Raw genomic sequence first — 25681 nt, 5'->3', positions numbered from 1 at the left:
TATATTCGGGGCCAATACAAACCATTGTGTGGAAATCTATTCACAAACCGGACTTTACATAGGACACGAGGCCATGCGTTTAGACTGGAAGAAAGAAGATTTCGTCTAAGGCAAAGGAAAGGTTTTTTTACTGTAAGAACAATCAGGATGTGGAATTCTCTGCCTGAAGAAGTGGTTTTATCAGATACTAGATGCATACTTGCAAAGACAGAATATTCAAGGATATAATCTTTCAATGTAGGGTAATAACTGCTTGATTCAAGGATAAATCTGACTGCCATTCTGGGGTCAAGAAGGAATTTTTTGTCCTAGCTTGTTGCAAAATTGTGCTTCAAACTGGGTTTTTTTTTTTGGTTTTTTTTCCTTTTGGATCAACAGCAAAAAACAGGTGTGAGGAAGGCTGAACTTGATGGACGCAAGTCTCTTTTCAGCTATCTAACTATGTAACTATAGGAGACACCTTTCACGAGGAGTGTCAACGCTCTATACAATGCTACTCCGAGGAATAAACAGGGCCCCTCCCAAATTCACCTCTAGATAGTAAGAGGAAGAGGAGACAGGGATGACCCTCACAGACCAGGAATGGGACAAGATATATATACTGACACACAAAAACTTGATTAACATGAAAACATGTTAAAATAGTTTAACAAATGGTTCTTAACCCCTTAAGACCGCAGGACGTTCTATGCCGTCCTTAATGAACCGGCTGTAAACGCCGCACGGTGGCATAGAACTATGTACTTACCCGGTCGCCGGCAATCCCACACCGGCGATCGCGGTATGGGGACTTACGTAATAATTCTACGTATATATTTATGTAATAATTTCACATAATTAGGTCATTTTATTAATTACAATTTGCAGGACCTGCCTGACAACCCAGGTCGAAAGTTCGGGGAAATTAATTTGCTAGCACTATATTTAACCATGTAACTTTTGAAAACACCATAAAACCTGTACATGAGGGGTACTGTTATACTCGGGAGACTTCGCTGAACACAAATATTAGTGTTTCAAAACAGTAAAATGTATTACAACGACGATATCAGCAGTGAAAGTGAAATTTTTTGCATTTTTCACACACAAATGGCACTTACACTAATGATATTGTTGTGATACTTTTACTGTTTTGAAACACTAATATCTGTGTTCTGCGAAGTCTCCCGAGTATAACAGTACCTCTCATGTACAGGTTTTTATCATGTTTTCAAAAGTTACAGAGTAAAATATAAGGCTTGCGTTTCAGTTTTTTCACATTGAAATTCGCCAGGTTGGTTATGTTGCCTTTGAGACCGTACGGTAGCCCAGGAATGAAAACAGTACCCCCTATGTACAGGTTTTATGGTGTTTTGGGAAGTTACAAAGTCAAATATAGCGTGTTACATATATCAGTTTTTTCACATGGAGATTACGTTGCCTTTGAAACCTTATGGTAGCCCAGGAAAAAGAATTACCCCATCATGGCATACCATTTGCAATAGTAGACAAACCAAGGTATTGCAAATGGAGTATGTTCAGTCTTTTTTAGTAGTCACAAACACTGGCCAAAATTGGCGTTCAAATTAGTTTTTTGCATTTTCAAATATTAACAATATAAACAAGTGTTTGTGACCAAGTGGCTACTAAAAAAGACTGGACATACCCCATTTGCAATACCTTGGGTTGTCTACTTTTGCAAATGGTATGCCATCATGGGGGTTATTGTGGCGAAACCAACCTCGCCACTGGGCCCTGGAGAAGCCTGTTTGCTAGCCTCCTACCTACTGACTATGGCCCCTGGGTTATTTGGGGCATATTGTACTGTATATTGCTGCTACTGGCCCTTTTAACAGCATCTATGGACATATTGGGACTTTTGGGACTACTGTCCCTTTAAGACTGTGAAGCATATTCAAGTGTACTGCCTGTAATATTATATATGTATTTATAGATGTGTTAAGTTTATCCTGGGTGATTTGTATGCAGCATTCTGATTGTTCGGTAGAATCACTCCATTCAGTATATTGAGTGAAACTACCGAACAACCAGACCACCCAGGAATGAGTGTGCCTCCAATTACCGTTTGCAACAATGTTGCAAACGGGTAATTGGCAATCAGTGTAATGTATTCTTTGTCCTCTGGGTGGCCGCCATTCAGGAAACAAACACGTGGCGGCGGCCATCTTAAACTACCGAACAGCGGTGTTTTGCCGTCGAGTGTCTGGAACTAAAATCGGACACTTGACTAGGCAAACACCGCTGAGACCTCCATACTTCCAGAAATTCGTATGGAAACTACCGAATGACCCGCCGTTCGGTAGAAAGAGCCCCATAAACAAGGGAATTCATTCAAACCCTCTCCAGGCTCTATAACACAGGCAATTTGCCTGTTTTCATTCCCTTGTTTGTGACCGACCGCAGGGCCAAAATGCATGGAACTGTTTTCGGATACTTTACCCATGCGGTCGGTCAAATCTTTGGAACCCCATATCTCACGAACCATTCATCCGAATTACTTGAATTTTGGATATGTTGTCCCCCTGAATAAGGGCTATCCAGCGATGCTGGATTTAAAGGTGTACCCCCGGGTTTTGGGGTACATCCAGAACTTGGCTGAAAAAGTGTACCGGATAATTGAGTTTAATGTTATCTGAGGGGAGGGGATGTGTGGGCTGAACCATGTATGTGATTGGTTATTTTATGCCTCCCCCTGGGTGTGGCCTGTATGTGGATTAGTGTAATAAAAGCCAGGCTGGATGAGACAGTCCAGAGTTCCTGTTTTAACCTCAAAGTGATGTGTCGTCTCATTATTGGGGGAAGGATTTATTGTATGCTGTTCCAGTTGACTGCTAGGAGTACAAGCCTATTCGTATGGTTCCTATTCAATGGTCTTCAGCATTCATACGCTTGGGAGAATTTAAAGGTTTCTTGGATTCGGTGATTATGGTGTCTGCCAGAGTGCTTGGAGCCCTCAGGAAGCACTAGGAGCATCCATTAACGGAGGTACCAAGTCGGGGTGCCAGGTGATCCGTTACATTGGTGGCAGCGGTGGGATGGCGTCCTAGTGCGAGGTAAAGCAGCTCGGAGACACAGTGCGTTTGGATTTACAATTGAGGGCAACGCTAGCAGTCGTGCAGCGCCCCTGGGAGCAGACAAGTATGGAAGGTTCTGGCTCTGGAGATGATTGGCTGGCCGAGGTGAGGCAGCGAGTGGCTGAGTATGGGGATGATATACCCATGGAGACACGCCGGGTGATCTGGAACCAGGTCATGGCCGAGCGAAACACAAGGCTGGACCGAGAATTCCGGTTGGCAAAAGAGAGGAAGTATGCTCAGCAGCAGGAGCGTTACAGCAGCCGGGTAGAGGCTGCATCCGAGGAGGTTAGCCGTCTTTCCCTGAGGCGGCGGGAGGAACCCGAAGTGGGGGTCCTCATAGACTGGTCCTGTGAGGAACCACAACAGGCAGGTAGAGATGGGACCAAGGTCACTCCACCGGGATGCTGGGCAGCCGGCCCAGATCCCCAGCAGCAACCAGAGTTGCCAGGTGGGGAAGCAGGTGGCCCTTACTCACAAATGTTGAGGGGCCTCACGGATTGGTCCTGGGAAGACCCACCAATGGCAGGTGGAGATGGGACTGCGGTCTCTCTACCGGCCCTACAGGGATGCTGGGCAGTCGGCCCAGATCCCCAGCGGCAGTGTGCGTTACAGGGAGCTGAAGGTGCCGTTCTGGCTCCCCAGCGGCAGTCTACGGTGCAGGGAGAGGAGCCTGTTATCCCCTCTCCCCAGCGGTTGAAGGTGTGTAAGGGAGAGGAGTTTGTTATTCCCTCTCCCCAGCGGCAGCACAGCTCACCAAGGGGAGACAGTAAGCCCCTCACCAGCGCAGATGGGACCGTGGTCTCTGCGCCCTGCCTACAGGGAGTACAGAGGGTCAGCCCTGCTCCCCAGCGGCTGAAAGTGTGTAAGGGAGAGGAGTTTGTTACCCCCTCTCCCCAGCAGCAGCTTAGCACACCAAGGGGAGACAGTAAGCCCCACACCAGCGCAGATGGGACCGTGGTCTCTGCGCCCAAGCTACAGGGAGCTGAAGGGGCCGTCCTCCCTCCCCAGCGGCAGTGTGATTTGTTGGGAATTGGGAGCCCAGTCTCCATTCCCCAGCGGCAGGCTGAGTTACAGGGGGCAGAGGTAGTTGGTCCTACCCCCCAGCAGCAGAGTGATATGCCGGGAAGGCAGTGTGAAGTGCAGGGAGAGGAGAGCAGCGTCCTCCCTCCCCAGCGGAAGGCTGAGTTACAGGGGGCAGAGGTAGTTGGTCCTACCCCCCAGCAGCAGAGTGATATGCCGGGAAGGCAGTGTGAAGTGCAGGGAGAGGAGAGCAGCGTCCTCCCTCCCCAGCGGAAGGCTGAGTTACAGGGGGCAGAGGTAGTGGGTCCTACCCCCCAGCAGCAGCGTGATTTTTTGGGAATAGAGAGCCCAGTCTCTATTCCCCAGCAGCAGGACACTGAATTGGGAGGAGAGACAGTCGGTCTCCCTCCACAAAGACTGAAAGTAGGCATGGGAGAGGAGATTGTTACCACCTCTCCCCAGCGGCAGATCATCAATGGGCAGAGTGTTCTAATGGGAGAGGAGCTGGTTACCACCTCTCCCCAGCGGCAGCTTAATGTACCAGGGGGAGACTGTAAGCCCCACACCTGTGCAGATGGGACCGTGGTCTCTGCACTTCCAGCACAGGGGGTAGGGACGGTCGGTCCTGCCCCCCCACAACAGGGCTGTTTAGCCAAAGGGGAGACAGTCTGTCTCCAGCAGCAGAGCTGTGTAACTAAAGGGGAGACAGTCGGTCTCCAGCAGCAGAGCTGTGTAACTCAAGGGGAGACAGTCGGTCTCCAGCAGCAGAGCTGCGCAGCTAAAGGGGAGACAGTCGGTCTCCAGCAGCAGAGCTGCGCAGCTAAAGGGGAGACAGTCGGTCTCCAGCAACCAGGCTCCAACCAGACTACTCCTGTAGTAGTGCTGGCACCAGGGCAGAGTACCGCTGGTCTCTGCCCACTCAGCAACCCACCAAAACAGCCTACCAGTCCCCCACACAGCCGGGGTGAGGCACCTGGACCTGGACAAGTTTTTCCATTACTCAGGTGTAGTAACCATTCATTGTGGGTGGACTGTACTGCTGTTTCTGTTTTGTGGGTGGGCTGCTGGACTAACAAGGGCACTGACCGGCAAGAGGTCAGGTACCCTGTTAGTATGTTTGGAAAAGGGGAGAAATGTGGCGAAACCAACCTCGCCACTGGGCCCTGGAGAAGCCTGTTTGCTAGCCTCCTACCTACTGACTATGGCCCCTGGGTTATTTGGGGCATATTGTACTGTATATTGCTGCTACTGGCCCTTTTAACAGCATCTATGGACATATTGGGACTTTTGGGACTACTGTCCCTTTAAGACTGTGAAGCATATTCAAGTGTACTGCCTGTAATATTATATATGTATTTATAGATGTGTTAAGTTTATCCTGGGTGATTTGTATGCAGCATTCTGATTGTTCGGTAGAATCACTCCATTCAGTATATTGAGTGAAACTACCGAACAACCAGACCACCCAGGAATGAGTGTGCCTCCAATTACCGTTTGCAACAATGTTGCAAACGGGTAATTGGCAATCAGTGTAATGTATTCTTTGTCCTCTGGGTGGCCGCCATTCAGGAAACAAACACGTGGCGGCGGCCATCTTAAACTACCGAACAGCGGTGTTTTGCCGTCGAGTGTCTGGAACTAAAATCGGACACTTGACTAGGCAAACACCGCTGAGACCTCCATACTTCCAGAAATTCGTATGGAAACTACCGAATGACCAGCCGTTCGGTAGAAAGAGCCCCATAAACAAGGGAATTCATTCAAACCCTCTCCAGGCTCTATAACACAGGCAATTCGCCTGTTTTCATTCCCTTGTTTGTGACCGACCGCAGGGCCAAAATGCATGGAACTGTTTTCGGATACTTTACCCATGCGGTCGGTCAAATCTTTGGAACCCCATATCTCACGAACCATTCATCCGAATTACTTGAATTTTGGATATGTTGTCCCCCTGAATAAGGGCTATCCAGCGATGCTGGATTTAAAGGTGTACCCCCGGGTTTTGGGGTACATCCAGAACTTGGCTGAAAAAGTGTACCGGATAATTGAGTTTAATGTTATCTGAGGGGAGGGGATGTGTGGGCTGAACCATGTATGTGATTGGTTATTTTATGCCTCCCCCTGGGTGTGGCCTGTATGTAGATTAGTGTAATAAAAGCCAGGCTGGATGAGACAGTCCAGAGTTCCTGTTTTAACCTCAAAGTGATGTGTCGTCTCATTATTGGGGGAAGGATTTATTGTATGCTGTTCCAGTTGACTGCTAGGAGTACAAGCCTATTCGTATGGTTCCTATTCAATGGTCTACAGCATTCATACGCTTGGGAGAATTTAAAGGTTTCTTGGATTCGGTGATTATGGTGTCTGCCAGAGTGCTTGGAGCCCTCAGGAAGCACTAGGAGCATCCATTAACGGAGGTACCAAGTCGGGGTGCCAGGTGATCCGTTACAGTTATTCTTTTTCCTGGGCTACCATACGGTTTTAAAGGCAACATAACCAATCTGGCGAATTTCAATGTGAAAAAACAGAAAAATGTAACACGCTATATTTGACTCTGTAACTTCCCAAAACACCATAAAACCTCTACATAGGGGGTACTGTTTTACACGTGAGACTTCGCTGAATACAAATATGTGTATTTTATTGCAGTAAAAGCAAACAGTATTATGACATTTACAGTTAGAATGTCACGTAGAACTAAAAAAAAAATTTAAATTCTTATTTTTCCCCATTTTTTTATATTTTATTCATATTAAATTATGTTTCATACCTAAATATTTTGTGTTAAATGAAATCCCTGTTTCCCCTGAATAAAATGATACATAATAAGTGTGGGTGCATTTAATATGAAAAAGGCGAATTACGCCTGAACAGACATATCGCACAAATTCCAGTTTTTGTTTACGTTTTGTTTTGATCACAACGTGTTCATTTGGCTCAGTCCTTAAGGGGTTAAAGCAACTCTTTAAATTATAAACAGTTGAAAAGTAAGAAAATATCAAAAAAATGTGCATAACTATAAGTATTAAAATAAATAAATTAAAATAATTAGTGAATACAGTAAAAAACAAATAGGATGGAAAATACCACTACCGAGTAAAATTGAAAGGCCTTGTAGCAGGGATGGTTGATCCTGTGGGGCTAAGGAAGAGAGATAAAAACCAGTTTGTAGCGGAACGCAGTAAGCCTGTCCTGCAATATGCCTGTATGACTATATTCCTTATAATTTTGCCTGTGTTGAATTGCTATTCATTTATTTAAAGTGTGAATTGTATGTTATTCGGTAGTTTCCATCCGTACTATATACTTATGGAAACTACCGAACGGAGGGACCACCCCGGAGAGAAGTGTGCCAGTAATTAAGGTTCACATTCTTTCAAACCGCAAGTTACCGGCTCATTAACATTGTGTTTGGGTGGCCGCCATTCGGCATGCGTACACGTGGCGGCGGCCATCTTACGCATGAAAATCTCAGCGGTGTTTTGTCGTCGAGTGTCTGGAACCCAAATCGGACACTCAAACAACCAAACACCGCTGAGACCTCCAGAGCTCCGTAACTGCCGAACGGAGAGACCTAACAAATCCCCATTCGGTAGTTACAAAGTACCGAATGAGGGAATCACTATCTAGGTGAATTAAAGTATGGATGGCAGTTATAAATGTCTGTTTTAACTGCCGAACGGAGACCGACCGCAGGGCCCATTCTCATGGAACCCTTTTCGGATACCAACTCGTGTGCGGTCGGTCAAACTTCACCTTCCTGTAACTGCCGAACCACTGGTCCGATCTGAGTGAATTTTGGATATTATATTCACCCAGATCAGGGCTACCTAGCGGTACCCTAATATTAAGGATATGTGATGGTTTAGGGGTACATCCAAGTTTGGGGTAAAGTACTGTACAAGTTAAGGGGATTATGACTCACTCTGAGGGGAGGAGATGTGTGGGAGGTAACAAGCACTGCATTGGTTACTGTCATAATTACTGTAGTTCCCTCCCTTGCATGGGAGCAGGCTTTATAAGAAACCTTGGAATAAACGATTGTCAGTTCTACTCCTGAAACTGTGTGTCGTCCAGTTATTGGGAGTGCTGTGGGGATATTGCTGTACCTTTTTACCTGCTGGAAACTATGCTGTGGATTCACTAATGACTTGTTCCTGAGCCTTCCTTGGATCTAAAGTGGAGAATAGCTGCGAGAAATCAGCTCTCTGCTACATTGGTTGGCAGCGCTGGGATCCAGACTCACAGAGGAACAAGGATTAATGGAGATTGACCTTTCTACGCTAAAGAGAACCACATTGAAAGACCTTCTGGAAGCGAAAGGTGTTTCTGCCAGCAGCAAATCCAAAGCAACGCTTATCACCGAAGTAATGGCAGAGTACAGAGCAGAAGAGGTCCAGGCCACGGAACAAAAACCTGAAACAGAACAGGAGGAGTTCCAAAGGCATTTACAATTCAGACTGGCCTTTTATGGGGAAAACCCACCAACAGAGATCATCTCTAAAACAATGACAGAGGTGCAGGAGTTTGTGATGAGAAACAGGAGACCACAAACACCGGAAAGAAGTGCAGCAGGAGCTGTGACACAAGAGGGTAAGCCTAAAATTCCCTATCAAGCTTTTAAAACGTATGTGGAAGCAGAGGAGGATATAGATGCCTTCCTCCAAGACTTTGAGAGACTGTGTACGCTGCATAACATACCAAGGGAAGAGTGGGTACCCATATTAGCAGGACGGCTGTCAGGAAGGGCAGCTGAAGCTTACCGCACTGTGCCTGATATTGAAATTAGGAACTATAGCCGGGTAAAAGAGATTATCCTGGCCCGGTATGCAATAACACCAGAGGCATACCGGAGGCGCTTCAGGGAATTGAAAAAGGCGGACAAAGATTCGCACGCAGAGTGGGCTTGCCGACTAGAAAGGGCAGCTCTTGGGTGGATGCAGTCAAGTAAAGCGCGGTCCATGGAGGACTTGTTACAAATGCTGCTGTTGGAGCAGTTTTATGAGGGGATATCCTCAGAACTACAGGAATGGGTGAGGGATCGTAACCCCACCACCCTCACCGAGGCTGCCAAAAAGGCAGATGATTTTATGGACGCTCGCAGACAAACCAAGGCAGTGAGTACCAAACCTGCCATGCGGCCACTAGGGGGGAATTCCTTCTCTCCTAACCCTCAACCCCCACCAAGACAACTCCCTCCACCAGCACCAGCAGCAACGCAGCAGAGATACCGCACACCTGCTTCTGTGCAATGCCACCGATGCCAGAAGTGGGGACATTTCCAACGAGATTGTCCGCAGTCTAGAGACCGCACCACCTGGATCCGACCAGGGCCTCCACCACCACCACCGAGAGCAGCAGCGCATCACTACCAGGACGAGGTACCACTTCCCTACAGCTCTGCCGTTCCAGTCACGACTGTGGAACAGTGGGAAGTGCTGCATGAGGCCAATCCCTTACAAGCGCAGGCGGATAATCGACAGCACCATAGGCAGACCGTATATCTGGAAGGGAAGCCTATGCAGGGGCTCAGGGACTCGGGAGCCACCATCACCCTGGTGCAAAGTCATTTGGTTTCGGACAAAGCCAAACTGAATAAGACTGTGGCTATCAGGGTTGCAGGGGGAGCCGTGTATCGGCTAGACACAGCCAGGGTACACTTGCATTGGGGTGCGGGGTTTGGGAATGTGGAAGTGGGACTAATGCCGCAATTACCTGCTGAGGTGGTCCTAGGGAATGATCTGGGCAAACTCACCTCCGCATTTGAACCACAAACTACTGAGGAGGCACACCCAGTAGTCACCAGGCAACAGGCCCGCACCCAGCACAACAACGCACTGCCGGAGGTCCAGGTAAGAGATTCCTCCCCTTCCCTAGACTGTATCCCTTGGGCCCCTCCTGACGAGTTTGTAGCCGAGGTGATCACTGACCCTACCTTACAAGTATACCGAGACAAGGTCACCTCTATCCAACCAGGGGCGGAGGGGGAAAGATTTGTATGGGACAGGCAGTTATTATACCGGGAAACAAGTAAAGAGATAGCTGGGTCAGACCCCATTACTGCAAGACAGCTGGTGGTACCGCAGAGGTACCGAACCGAATTACTCCGGATAGCGCACGATATTCCGCTATCCGGACATTTGGGGGTCAGCCGTACCAGATATCGGCTGACCCAAAGTTTCTTCTGGCCAGGGATTAGCCAGGAGGTGCGCAGGTATTGTAACACCTGCGATACGTGCCAGAGGGTAGGAAAGAGGGGGGATAAGCGTAAGGCGAAGCTGCACCCCCTACCCATAATTGAGGAACCCTTTCATAGGGTTGCAGTAGACATTGTAGGCCCCTTCCGGAAGCCTAGCCCATCAGGCAAACGGTACATTTTGACCGTAGTGGACTACGCCACTTGCTACCCCGAGGCGGTAGCCTTAACTAATATACATGCAGAGACGGTGGCTGAGGCGCTGATGCAGATTTTCTCCCGGATGGGGTTACCCAGGGAGATCATCTCGGATCAGGGCACTCAGTTCACAGCAGAGGTCACCCAACAGCTCTGGAAGTTCTGTAAAATTAAGCCCATAATTAGTGCTCCGTACCACCCCCAGACTAATGGGCTCTGCGAACGGTTCAATGGCACCTTAAAACAGATGCTCCGAACCTTCGCAGAGACTCACCGAGACTGGGAAAAATTCCTGCCGCACTTACTGTTTGCTTACAGGGAGGTGCCGCAGGAATCTACGGGATTTTCCCCCTTTGAACTGCTATTCGGGAGGAGAGTAAGGGGACCCCTGGACTTGATTAGAGAACACTGGGAGGGAGACCGTAGCGCTGACGGCACCCCTATTGTACCATATGTGTTGGCCCTCCGAGATCGCCTGGAAGCGCTCACAAAGACGGTAAAGGAAAACCTACAGGCAGCTCAGACGCGTCAGCGCACCTGGTACGATAGAGGCGCCAGGGACCGCAGCTTTCAGGTCGGACAGAAAGTTTTAATTTTAAAACCTGTCCGACACGATAAGCTACAGGCCGCCTGGCAAGGCCCTTATAAAGTGGTAGAACAACGATGTGACACCACTTATATAATTGGCCACTGCGCAGGGAATGGGGGGCGACGCATGATCCATGTGAACATGCTGAAGCCTTACCAAGAACGATCAGAGGAGGTGACAGCTATCTGCGCCCCCACCTCTGAAGAAGGCGACAGCCTACCCCTCCCCGATCTGTTAGAAGACGGACAGATGGCTGGGGATTTAGGAGCAGTTGTACTGGGGGATCGGTTGAGCCCACAGGAGCGTATCGAGGTACAACAACTACTGCAAGAAAAGCAGGAGACCTTTTCTAATGTACCTGGATACACCCCTCTGGCTACCCACCGAGTAGAAACCCCTGGTCAACTTCCCATGCGCCAGACTCCGTACCGCATCCCTGAAGCGGTACGGGAGAATATGCGCAAAGAGATTGAAGAGATGATACAGTTAGGAGTCATTGAGCCCTCAGACAGCCCTTGGGCCTCTCCAGTAGTCCTCGTACCAAAACGGGACGGCACAACCCGCTTTTGCGTGGACTACAGGAGATTGAATGAGAAAACCGTATCCGACGCATACCCGATGCCTAGGATAGATGAGTTGCTGGACCGGATGGCCAGGGGTCAATACCTTACCACTATTGATTTGTGTAAAGGGTATTGGCAGATTCCCTTGGCCCCGGACGCCATCCCTAAGTCCGCCTTTGTCACCCAATTCGGCCTGTACCAATTTAAGGTCATGCCGTTTGGGATGAAAAACGCGCCGGCTACCTTCCAGCGGATGGTGGACCGCCTCCTAGATGGGTTCCAAGACTATACATGCGCATATCTCGATGATATTGCCATATTTAGCGATACCTGGCAGGAACACTTGGCCCATATAGGAGCAGTTCTAGACAGGATCAGGGAGGCTGGTTTGACCCTAAAACCAGCGAAATGTAGCATTGGGATGGCCGAGGTACAGTACCTGGGCCACAGAGTAGGCTGTGGTAAACAAAAGCCGGAACCAGCCAAAGTAGAGGCAGTATCACAGTGGCCTACCCCGAAAACTAAAACCCAGGTGTTAGCCTTCCTAGGGACAGCAGGGTATTACCGGAAGTTTGTGCCCAATTACAGTGCCCTGGCCAAACCCCTCACTGACCTGACACGTAAAAACCTTCCCCGCCAAGTAACCTGGACCCCGGAGTGTGAGCAGGCATTCCAACACTTGAAAGATGCCCTTGTTAATGCCCCTGTCTTGGCCGCTCCCAATCCAACTAAACGTTTTCTTGTTCACACAGACGCTTCTATGTTTGGATTGGGGGCAGTATTGAGCCAAGTCGGGACCGATGGCGGAGAACATCCAGTGGCTTACATCAGTCGCAAACTTTTACCTCGGGAAGTAAGCTATGCCGCCATCGAGAAGGAATGCCTGGCTGTGGTGTGGGCCTTAAAGAAATTACAACCCTATTTGTATGGACAGGCTTTTTCTTTGCTCACGGATCACAACCCGTTGGTCTGGCTGAACCGGGTGGCTGGGGACAATGCCAGGCTGCTGCGCTGGAGTTTGGCGCTGCAGCCCTTTGACTTTAACATTCAATACCGCCCGGGTAAGCAAAATGGAAACGCCGACGGGTTGTCACGACAAACTGATCTGGAGAAATAATCCGTGAGCACCCCGGTCATCCCCAAGCCGATCCGTGTGGGATCAGACTGTGTATGCAGGCTTGTGGGCAAGGGGGAGCAGTGTAGCGGAACGCAGTAAGCCTGTCCTGCAATATGCCTGTATGACTATATTCCTTATAATTTTGCCTGTGTTGAATTGCTATTCATTTATTTAAAGTGTGAATGGTATGTTATTCGGTAGTTTCCATCCGTACTATATACTTATGGAAACTACCGAATGGAGGGACCACCCCGGAGAGAAGTGTGCCAGTAATTAAGGTTCACATTCTTTCAAACCGCAAGTTACCGGCTCATTAACATTGTGTTTGGGTGGCCGCCATTCGGCATGCGTACACGTGGCGGCGGCCATCTTACGCATGAAAATCTCAGCGGTGTTTTGTCGTCGAGTGTCTGGAACCCAAATCGGACACTCAAACAACCAAACACCGCTGAGACCTCCAGAGCTCCGTAACTGCCGAACGGAGAGACCTAACAAATCCCCATTCGGTAGTTACAAAGTACCGAATGAGGGAATCACTATCTAGGTGAATTAAAGTATGGATGGCAGTTATAAATGTCTGTTTTAACTGCCGAACGGAGACCGACCGCAGGGCCCATTCTCATGGAACCCTTTTCGGATACCAACTCGTGTGCGGTCGGTCAAACTTCACCTTCCTGTAACTGCCGAACCACTGGTCCGATCTGGGTGAATTTTGGATATTATATTCACCCAGATCAGGGCTACCTAGCGGTACCCTAATATTAAGGATATGTGATGGTTTAGGGGTACATCCAAGTTTGGGGTAAAGTACTGTACAAGTTAAGGGGATTATGACTCACTCTGAGGGGAGGAGATGTGTGGGAGGTAACAAGCACTGCATTGGTTACTGTCATAATTACTGTAGTTCCCTCCCTTGCATGGGAGCAGGCTTTATAAGAAACCTTGGAATAAACGATTGTCAGTTCTACTCCTGAAACTGTGTGTCGTCCAGTTATTGGGAGTGCTGTGGGGATATTGCTGTACCTTTTTACCTGCTGGAAACTATGCTGTGGATTCACTAATGACTTGTTCCTGAGCCTTCCTTGGATCTAAAGTGGAGAATAGCTGCGAGAAATCCGCTCTCTGCTACACAGTTACTTAAAAGAAATTACAGCTGGGAGTGGCAAGGGGGAGGGGTGTTTCTAAAACAAAGTATATGAGAAGTTTGAGAACTGAAATGCCTTTTAACATGGGAGAGCCAAGTTGCAACAAAAACAAATATGAGATCTCTGAGAACGGACAAAAGCTTAGAGGAATTACGTAGCTTGCCCTTCGATAAATCCTCACTCAGGTCTCAACATTTTTTTTGCTCACTTGTGCCATTATAGAGAGAACCAGTTCCAAGGCATATCAGACTAATCCCGCCCATAAAGGCAGTCCAGAACCGTAATGCCGGCAAGTTCGCTTTGCACAAGAGATACAGCAATGCCGGACGGTCGTTAGCAAGATGTACCTCATACCCCTCTAGGCACAGTGAGCACGGGATCCATGTCTGGATTACCCTTTTAACTTGGGTAAATGTAAAATGGTATTCTCATGTTCTTTGTTTTTGTTGCACTAATTTGACTCTCTCCAATTTAAAATGGTAATCCGGACATAAACCCCGTGCTCACTGTGCCTAGACAGAGGGTTATCAGCTACACCTCGCTGACGAGGCCCAAAGAAGGCTAACATGATCATTCTGGGTTGCTGAATCTTTTTTTAAGCTGAGCGAAGATTGACCGAAGGGCATGAATTCCTCTAAACTTTTGTCCGTTCTCAGAGTTCTCATTCTTTGTTTTTATTAGTGTTTCAATATTATGTTCAATAATGGGTGAGTTCATTCTCATGTGTGACACTAGTCACGTTTCAAGACGATAAAAACACAAATGTGCTCGCATTTTAGTCTCTCTTGGAGAAAGGGTTTGAGGAGGGCAGATATATATTGCTAGGTGTTTGCCAAAAGATACTGATGAGTTGGTCTGACCAGGATTTGAATTTGGGTCCCCCAGTTCTATAATCTATTGCACATATTGCTGTTCGATATTTAAGTTGCTTAATTTAATAGCGTAACTTTTTGGAAATCAAACAAGTATCTTAAATGTAATAAAATAAAATTAAGGAACCTAAACCTACTATTTATTGTGTCTAAAACACATCAATAACTATGAACTGTGCATGCACTAGAAATAAAGCTCAACTCACAACTAGCGCTATATTAAAGGGACTGAATGAATGACCCAGGGGTGCAATAATAATGCCAAAATGGCTGTTTCTTTATTTGGTTTACTTCTGATTAGATCTTCTTTACATTATGAAGCCTGTAATTGCTATCCCTGTGTCCAAAACAAGGACAACAATCCATTTTGAGTTGTTTTCGTTCAGCCGAACGTGGAATAAAGGTTGTGATGTTTGCGATGTTAACACCTCATTTAAAAAGGTTATTGTGGCTCTATTGGCTATATCCCTCACAATTAGTTACATGTGTGTCCAGTTAACATTTAATAAACCTACGAAGTTAAGACACAAGAATGAAATAGATCATTCAACAACAAAAAATTATTTAATTTTGAAAACTTATTAAGGTATTCTCACCTTTGCGAGATGGGTGAAACATTTAATGCATCTGTCCAAGGAGCCATGGCTTCCAAAGCATGTTCTGTAGGTTTGAAACAATGTGCCCTAATACCAATTAAGGTTTATTCAATGTATTAGCACTAGCCTATTCATGACCCCCAACCTTATTTTGTGATTCCAGCTCTGTATTTATTCATTTTGTTTTGATCCAAAATAAATAAAAAAAACAGTTACCGGTAAGAGCAAATCCGATAGTTTAATATGCGCTATTGGTGCCCAATATCTTTAATTACTGAGTGATTTAGATCATTTCGTGTTCACAGGGACAAACCTGCACCCTTCCCAAAGTAGCCTAATTTTATCTAGAAGAATTACCGTATATACTCGAGTATAAGCCGACCTGAATATAAGCTGAGGCCCCTAATTTTACCCCAAAGAACTGGGAAAACATATTGACTTGAGTATAAGCCTAGGGTGGGAAATGCAGCAGCTACTGGTAAATTTCTAAATAAAATTAGATCCTAAAAAAAATTATATTAATTGAATATTTATTTACAGTGTGTGTATATAATGAATGCAGTGTGTGTGTGTGTGTATGAATGCAGTGTGTGTATGAGTGCAGTGTGTGTGTATGAGTGCAGTGTGTGTGTATGAGTGCAGTGTGTGTGTATGAGTGCAGTGTGTATGAGTGCAGTGTGTGTGTATGAGTGCAGTGTGTGTATGAGTGCAGTGTGTGTATGAGTGCAGTGTGTGTATATGAGTGCAGTGTGTGTATGAGTGCAGTGTGTGTGTGAATGCAGTGTGTGTATATGAGTGCAGTGTATGTATGAGTGCAGTGTGTGTGTATGAGTGCAGTGTGTGTGTATGAGTGCAGTGTGTGTGTATGAGTGCAGTGTGTGTGTGTGTGTGTGTGTGTGATGCAGTGTGTGATGCAGTGTGTGTGTTGCAGAGCCTTGGTGGGGGGTGGGCATTTTTATTATTATTTTTTTAATTATTATTTTAAGAATTTTTTTGTTGTTAAATTATTTTTTTTGTTTTATTAATATTTTTTATTATTATTAATTTTATTTTATTATTATTTTTTTTTATATTATTTTATTATTATTATTATTTATATATTTATTTTATTTTTACATGGCAGGGAGGGGGGCTCTCACTCCCTGGTGGTCCAGTGGCATAGGCAGTTCAGTGGAGGGGGACTGGCAGGAAGCACTTACCTCTCCTGCAGTTCCTGTCAGCTCCCTTCTCCCCCTGTCAGCTCCCAGTGTAAGTCTCGCGAGAGCTGCAGGGTCATAGTGCGGCTCTCGCGAGACTTACAGTGTGAGCTGACAGAGGGAGCTGACCGGACCGGCGCGGAGGAGGCGGGAGCTGACAGGAACTGCAGGAGAGGTAAGTAAACGTTCCCTGCCAGCCCCCCTCCTACACAGCCCCATTGTCTGTATTATGGCAATGTAAATGTAAATGTAAATTGCCATAATACAGACATTGACTTGAGTATAAGACGAGTTGGGGTTTTTTCAGCACAAAAAATCTGCTGAAAAACTCATCTTATACTCGAGTATATACGGTATATGCCTAAACATCTCTTTTAGCAGATGGCAGTAAATTAATTTTAATACAAAAAAACTCCCACCACTCCCACCACTCTTGGGCGGCAGCAATGACCATAAAAACCAAAGAAAAAAAGTAACCTGCGCTCTTCCCAAATCCCTATGTATATTTAAACAAATATAGGTTATTTAGTTAATCCAGTGGCCATGAATTGTTTGTTTGTTTGTTTACAAATTACGGATTTTGCCTGATTATGTTTTATTGCTTGAGCAACTTTTTATTTGACCTATGAAATGGCTACCGTTAATTTACTGTCACTCGGAGCCATATTTACAGGGAAACTGTCACTCTAAAGGGTTTTTAACATTATGTTTACTTATCTGTATTTAACAAATATGTGATTTAAAAAAAAAATCCTAAACGTACAGATCTGCACCCCTCTTTATCCTGCAACTGGGCGTCTCCGTCTTAGCTGCCTGTCAATCATTTATATAACCAAGCGATGGGGAACCTGTGGCATACGTGTCACAATGGGCGCATCTGCTGGCACTGCTGTAATGTGGCACTGGGGGCTGCCTAATTGGGCACCAGCAGGGGGCAGTGTCCACAGATACTGCCACCCATGTGAAATTAGTCATTTTTATTAATAAAGTGCCGACACAAATGGTGATGAAAGAGAACAACAGGTAATGAGAGTTCCTGACCACTAGAGGGAAACATACCATCTTTCATCAAACATCATCAGTTTACATTGCTGAACAATAGTATACTATACTACATATTCTTTATACTATACGACCCTGCCGAGCAGGTTGGTATGTGTTGAGAAGCCATTACAGTAATCATTATACTATGTATCAATCCCAAGATATCACCTTCCTTTGATCTCTGTAAAATATGTATGTACTTATTAGCATTTCCAGCTAACGAGAGATGATGCGAGTACTGAGGAACTCACCTTCTAGAGGAGGTGGGCTATAATTATATTTAGAGTTAAAGCGCAAGGCTCCCAGTAGGAAATACAACGTACCAGGTCTATACTGTATGGAGATGTGGGATGTAAACCGAGGTGAGGGTCACAGTGAGATGTTACAATGCCTTGACATTACTTTGGACATGTCCACGTTTTATGGTGTTAATTGGAATTAAAATGAATTATATTGAGGTTTTTACCATATGTCAATTAAATAAAACAAATAGGTCAATTTGGCTCGATGTATCCTCTAGTACTGCTTCTAATAAATGTGACATCTATAAGCTACCAAATAGAAACATAGAATGTGACGGCAGATAAGAACCATTCGGCCCATCTAGTCTGCCAAAAAAAACACGTCTTGGAAGTATTCTTTCATTTGGTCACAAAAGGGCCTTGTGGCGAAACCGACCTCGCCACATGTCCTTGGAGGGGGCTGATTGCCCGCCTCTTGCCTTTGGACTATGGACCAGACTTTATGGGAATGTGATACCCCAGATAGCCATACCATGGAGCCTATTCATATAATGAAAGACTATGGGAAAGACTTTAGCTCCATGGCAATTGTACTGTGTGAGTAGGATCTGCGCGCTATTCGGTAGTTTTGTGCGTGCAGATCCCAGCTATCTGGGGATAGGTGAAATGTCTGTGTGTTATGTGTAAATGTGACTTTATGTATTTTAAAGTGTTTTATGTCGTTTTGCAACCATGTGGTTAATGGAGTCTGCCTTTAGTCCTGGGTAATTGGATTACTTCTCCAATTAACTCCAGGGCAGAAGGGAGGAAACCAGGGTGCATTGTGGGGATGTTTTTCTGCCAGCCAGAAAGGAACAAAAGATACTTTTAGTAACTTTTGAACCCCTGGTCGGATTCATGCCATTTTTTAATATGTTGTTCCCCTGAATGGATTGATTGTGGATATGTATTTTTATGTGAATGTGATGTATGGTTTTAAAGTTATGAAAGTTGTGTAAAAGTATATTTTACACTGTATGCATAATGGGATTATGTGTCACACTAAGGGGAGGGGATGTGTGGGAGGTAACATCTATGTCATTGGTTCTTTTATGCCTCCCCCTGGGTGTGGCCTGTATGTGTGAGTTGGAAATAAAAGCCAGGCTGGATGAGCCAGTCCAGAGTTCCTGTTTTACCCTCAAAGTGATGTGTCGTCTCATTATTGGGGGAAGGATTTATTGCATGCTGTTCCAGTTGACTGCTAGGAGTACAAGCCTATTCGTATGGTTCCTATTCAATGGTCTGCAGCATTCATATGCTTGGGAGAATTTAAAGGTTTCTCGGATTCGGTGATTGTGGTGTCTGCCAGAGTGCTTGGAGTCCTCAGGAAGCACTAGGAGCATCCATTAACGGAGGTACTCAGTCGGGGTGCCAGGCGATCCGTTACATTGGTGGCAAGCGGTGGGATGGCGTCCTAGTGCGAGGTAAAGCAGCTCGGAGACACAGTACGTTTGGATTTACAAATTGAGGGCGACGCTAGTGTGCCTACAGCGTCCCTGTCTACACAAAGATTTGGGAAAATGGGGTTCGTAGACCCCTGGGCAACACACACACCTGAGGAAGAGAGTGAATTAGAATGGAGAGATAATGCCCGGAAAGAATTATGGTACGATGCCCTGGAGGAAGTCCAGTATCAACGGCAGCAGCACCTTCCTGGTGTCGCATACCAGTTGGAGGAACAAATGGCCTGGCGGATGCCACTTCTGGGAGACCAACCTGGAGGGCAGCGGGTAAGACAACTCGAGTACCTCGTGGAAAGGGAACTGAGCCTGGACGCCTCATACCGGGCACTGTGGTGGTGCACTGTCCAGCCAGAGACGTGGAGGGCAGAGGGCATCCAGCCAGAGGGGGAGAACTACACAAGCCCTGGCCTGTTGTGGAAAGCCTTAGTGGAGGATGTCGACTTCGGCAGTCCAGCAGAGTCACGGTACTGGGCTATCTTTCATTACCGAGGTGAGATGATACAGGGCCCGAGATCTATTGGACTGGGAGAAGACCTCCGCCGTTTCGCTGCCATGGAACGAGAGCTGGAGATGGACTATGTAGAACTATTAAATTCCTGCCAGCCGCAGAGCAGGGACGCAGACCGGGAAAACTGGGTGGCAGACCCAGACCTGCTAGCCTATAGCTGGGAAAACGCGGCAGAGGTACCCCCTGCTTCACTACCAGTTGCAGAAGTAGGGGACCTCATAGACTGGTCCTGGAGAGACCCACAGATGGCAGGTGGAGATGGGATCGACGTCTCTCTACCGGCCCTACAGGGATGCTGGGCAGTCGGCCCAGATCCCCAGCGGCAGGTTACAGTTCAGAGAGAGGAGCTTGTTACACCCTCTCTCCAGCGGCAGCCTAACCCACCAAGGGGAGACCGTAAGCCCCACACCAGCGCAGATGGGACCGTGGTCTCTGCGCCCAAGTTACAGGGAGCTGAAGGAGCCGTCCTCCCTCCCCAGCGGCAGTGTGATTTGTTGGGAATTGGGAGCCCGGTCTCCATTCCCCAGCGGCAGAGTATCCAGCAGGGAATAGAGAGCCCAGCCCCCTTTCCCCCACAGCAGGACTCTGTGCTGGGAGGAGAGACAGTCGGTCTCCCTCCGCAGAGACGGGAAGTATGCATGGGAGAGGAGATTGTTACCACCTCTCCCCAGCGGCGGATCATTAATGTACAGGGAATAGAGAGCCCAGTCTCCATTCCCCAGCGGCAGAGTGTTCTAATGGGAGAGGAGCTGGTTACCACCTCTCCCCAGCGGCAGCTTAATGTACCAGGGGGAGACTGTAAGCCCCACACCTGTGCAGATGGGACCGTGGTCTCTGCACTTCCAGCACAGGGGGTAGGGACGGTCGGTCCTGCCCCCCCACAACAGGGCTGTTTAGCCAAAGGGGAGACAGTCTGTCTCCAGCAGCAGAGCTGTGTAACTAAAGGGGAGACAGTCGGTCTCCAGCAGCAGAGTTGTGTAACTCAAGGGGAGACAGTCGGTCTCCAGCAGCAGAGCGGTGTAACTCAAGGGGAGACAGTCGGTCTCCAGCAGCAGAGCGGTGTATTTAAAGGGGAGACAGTCTGTCTCCAGCAGCAGAGCTGTGTAACTAAAGGGGAGACAGTCGGTCTCCAGCAGCAGAGCTGTGTAACTCAAGGGGAGACAGTCGGTCTCCAGCAGCAGAGCGGTGTAACTCAAGGGGAGACAGTCGGTCTCCAGCAGCAGAGCGGTGTATTTAAAGGGGAGACAGTCGGTCTCCAGCAACCAGGCTCCAACCAGACTACTCCCGTGGTAGTGCTGGCAACAGGACAGAGTACCGCTGGTCTCTGCCCCCTCAGCAACCTACCAAGGCAGCCTACCAGTCCCCCACACAGCCGTGGTGAGGCACCTGAGCCTGGACAAGATTCTCCCTCACCCAGGTGTAGTAACTGTTTATTGTGGGTGGGCTGCTCTGCTGTTTCTGTCTTGTGGGTGGGCTGCTGGACTAACAAGGGCACTGACCGGCAGGAGGTCAAGTACCCTGTTAGTCTGGGGGGTAAAGGGGAGAAGTGTGGCGAAACCGACCTCGCCACGTGTCCTTGGAGGGGGCTGATTGCCCGCCTCTTGCCTTTGGACTATGGACCAGACTTTATGGGAATGTGATACCCCAGATAGCCATACCATGGAGCCTATTCATATAATGAAAGACTATGGGAAAGACTTTAGCTCCATGGCAATTGTACTGTGTGAGTAGGATCTGCGCGCTATTCAGTAATTTTGTGCGTGCAGATCCCAGCTATCTGGGGATAGGTGAAATGTCTGTGTGTTATGTGTAAATGTGACTTTATGTATTTTAAAGTGTTTTATGTCGTTTTGCAACCATGTGGTTAATGGAGTCTGCCTTTAGTCCTGGGTAATTGGATTACTTCTCCAATTAACTCCAGGGCAGAAGGGAGGAAACCAGGGTGCATTGTGGGGATGTTTTTCTGCCAGCCAGAAAGGAACAAAAGATACTTTTAGTAACTTTTGAACCCCTGGTCGGATTCATGCCATTTTTTAATATGTTGTTCCCCTGAATGGATTGATTGTGGATATGTATTTTTATGTGAATGTGATGTATGGTTTTAAAGTTATGAAAGTTGTGTAAAAGTATATTTTACACTGTATGCATAATGGGATTATGTGTCACACTAAGGGGAGGGGATGTGTGGGAGGTAACATCTATGTCATTGGTTCTTTTATGCCTCCCCCTGGGTGTGGCCTGTATGTGTGAGTTGGAAATAAAAGCCAGGCTGGATGAGCCAGTCCAGAGTTCCTGTTTTACCCTCAAAGTGATGTGTCGTCTCATTATTGGGGGAAGGATTTATTGCATGCTGTTCCAGTTGACTGCTAGGAGTACAAGCCTATTCGTATGGTTCCTATTCAATGGTCTGCAGCATTCATATGCTTGGGAGAATTTAAAGGTTTCTCGGATTCGGTGATTGTGGTGTCTGCCAGAGTGCTTGGAGTCCTCAGGAAGCACTAGGAGCATCCATTAACGGAGGTACTCAGTCGGGGTGCCAGGCGATCCGTTACAGGCCTCCTTTGTGACCAAAAGGGACCAATAAACTATATTGTTAAGGGCCTCTTTTACATATACTTATTGGGGTTTCCATACTGTTAGAAAAGTTTGCTTCCGAAGTCACCATTAAAGTCTATGGGAATGTTTGTAGATAAATCATTTATATTATTTTTCTTACGGTACTGAATGATTTTGAAGGCTTATTAAATTGAGGCTTTGTTTTTACAGGCATGCTGGTAAAGGATAGGGGTGATATATAGTTTGATTTTGGGTGATGCCCTGACAATCTCTGTGCAGCAGTTATTTTCAGACTCCATTGGGATATTCTGTGCCCAAGATGCCCCACAGTTAGCTGGAAATCTTATCTGTATTTTATAAAAAAAAACTGCTGAAAAGATTAAAAAATAATCAACACAAGGTTTTTACAAGATCAATAATGGTGCAAAGACTTTCTGATAACAGAGATACATTCTAAAGATGATATTGTGTGCTCAAGGGTTAAAAGTTGTGTAAACCACATTAATTAGCATTTTTCCTTTGCCAATCCTCCCCCATTGGGAACATGCTTGTTGACTGTTATCATATATTATGCGGCTTTCAGATAATTAGTCGCGCATGATGCAATTATCCACTTGCTGTTAAACTTGTCTATGCATTATCATTTTTTTCCTGATAGTTCTTCTTGTATTGCCTATTTATAAAGCTCCAGCAATGTCTGCTTCGTAGGATGTGCAAAGTATGATTTAGGTTTTGTTTTGACTAATTGACTCATTTTATAATTGCATTCCCTTTTGCCATTGTTAGCGTCCATTAGAGTATTTGTAAACAACTAAGATAAAAATGGGTAATGACGTATTGCAAGGTCTGGATCTGTAATAAAAGGGCTTTCATAACTATTTATTTAAAAAAGTTAGGACAAAATAGACATTTGCGTATAGACGGTTGTTCAGTGGTAATTCAAATAAAACGATATAAAGATAGAGATTATATTCAATATTCAGAATTGATGTAATTTCCTTTATAACAGGTAAATAAAAAAAGAAGTAATTCGATAGAAAAGTTAGCAAAGACGAACAAATGTACATTTTCTTATTTGATGCAAATTGACGACAAAACTTTCTGATGGGTGTTTTAAAAAGATCTGTTATTTTAAGGAATGTGAATTCCCAAAATACTATCTGAATTTAAACATTGTTACTGTATTTGCAAATAATGACCATTTATAGTAAATACAAAATCCAGAATCATGATTTTAAATGGTACTACAGGATGCTTGTGCAGGCTGCATATATAGCCTGATGGATGCTTGAGTAACATTCTCCCTCATTCCTTGTCTGCTGTTCACCAGTCAGTACTAAGGGGATTTGAGCTAAACAGGCACCTATACAGTGCAGGAGAGTGTGACTACAAGGGACACTCCAGACTCCTAGAGCACTTTAGCTTGCTGAAAAGCTTTATGTGTGAAGAGTGTCCTATTTTTTTCTATTTGTAAAAAGTGCAGATTCCAATAGAAATTGACACTTTAGTAAATTATACTGGTTACACACCTCTGGTCCTGTTACTTCCTGATTTCGTTAGCTTATTTGCACTAAACTCAAGAGGCAGCAATTGCCCCGAGCACCTGCCTTGCAAAGACTTCTCATTGAGCTGCATTGCAAAGTCTGTGATTGGACAGCCACAGAAAGTCTGGGCGTGCTTAGAAGAGGAGGGCTTGCAGAGGTAGCAGACAAGAGATCTGCATTTTTTTGTAAGCTGTTTTTAGATATGATGCTAATGAAAAATGCTTAATTAAACGCATACACGTTTTCATTTGGGGTGTATCCACTGAACAGTGAGTTTTATTTATTTTGTATTTGGGCAGTGGAGTGTTTCTTTAAATGAAAATCCCCAAGTTCCTGTTTGTTCTTCCAACACTTGGTATCACGCAGCAGATACAATCACAAAGTCACCTCCTGTAATGGACTTGTGTACTCTACTCGGTTGCACTTCAATGACTCTTGAAAAAGAATCAAATTTCTACATGTGTATAGAAAGTCAGTTATTCACTAAATATCACCTTATTCTCTAAACCACTCCATGCTAGGCCTCTTGTTTAAGGCCAGAATATCTAGTGGGGTTCTCCTGTTGTACCAGATAAGCTGTCATCACTAGCCAAAGAGTCAATTCCAATGATCCCACCATTCACAAACCTCGTGTGCAGTGAGGTTTTTGCCAGAATAATGTCCCAATAAGAGTCCCAATCTGGCCATCTCCAAACTTGTAGGGTCATGGCAGCTACCCAATTGAGTGGTAACAGCATAGAATGGATCAGATGTTCATAAATCTCATGACAACTTAGGTCCCCCGTGCGGGGACGGGAAGGTTACTAACCTTTTATTACAAGAAGAAAACAGCCACATTAATGCAAAAATAGCAAATTAAAGAAATATCATTATATGCCCATGGAAAGGGGTTCTGTAAATGTGTTCTCTAATCAAAAAGAGGGTTCAAAAATAATAAAATAAACCAATCAGGGACGAGTATTTGTGCCATTAATGACCAACGCTGTGAGGAAACCAGTGACTTGGTTTGGTGTTTTGTGTAGCCTGTGAGAATATTTTGATTGAATTTGATGCCATGCTCCACGTTTCAGTAACATGCCATTAAATTCTTGTTATTTCTCTTTCATTTCTAGTGCCTTCCTTCTGGGGATTGGTAAATTCTGCCTGGAATCTCTGTGCGGTTGGAAAGAGACAGTCTCCGGTCAACATAGAAACCAGCCATATGATCTTCGACCCCTTCTTAACGCCTTTGCGCATCAACACAGGTGGACGTAAGGTAAGAATTTATTTGCACACTTCCTTATTCTCCTGTGATGCTGGAGAAGTTGTGTTTCTGTGTGAATTTGTTGCGACTAGTGTTTTTATACATTGTTTATATATAGATACTGCTACTTTACGCCAGCCATAAGTACTGGTGGCATTCTCGCATGAGCATCTGTCCAAAACATTTGCATTAATTGGTGTCAGGTTCTCTCATTTATAAACAGGAGACTGTGCAGAAACCAGCAATAGATACAACATTGACTATAAATTACATGTATTATTCACTTGTGCATTTCTAAGAAATTAATACTAAATAGCACGTCATGGTGGGTTACTGTGCTTAGAGCACTCTATTAAAAGGATACTATAGTCACCAAAACAACTTTAGCCCCTGCCACACCTTCTCTGGCTGTGACTAACATAGCCTGCATTAAAAAAAATAGTTTCAATTTCAATCAGATGTTAACTTAATGTAGA

The 25681-nt window shown here is 45.9% G+C and overlaps 1 protein-coding gene across 1 annotated transcript in view; it reads left to right on the top strand.

Annotated features, from left to right (window-relative positions):
- Positions 1 to 25681, top strand: part of CA10 (carbonic anhydrase 10) — a 157869-nt gene that overhangs the window by 92527 nt on the left and 39661 nt on the right. Inside the window, exon 4 of the mRNA XM_063456229.1 lies at positions 25075 to 25217. Coding sequence (XP_063312299.1) covers positions 25075 to 25217 — 143 coding nt within the window. The remainder of the gene's footprint in view (positions 1 to 25074; positions 25218 to 25681) is intronic.

Source organism: Pelobates fuscus, chromosome 5 (genome assembly GCF_036172605.1).
Source record: "Pelobates fuscus isolate aPelFus1 chromosome 5, aPelFus1.pri, whole genome shotgun sequence".
Taxonomy (NCBI): Eukaryota; Metazoa; Chordata; class Amphibia; order Anura; family Pelobatidae; genus Pelobates; species Pelobates fuscus.
The sequence above is the reverse complement of the archived record's forward strand: the minus strand, read 5'-3'. Positions and strand labels throughout refer to the sequence as shown.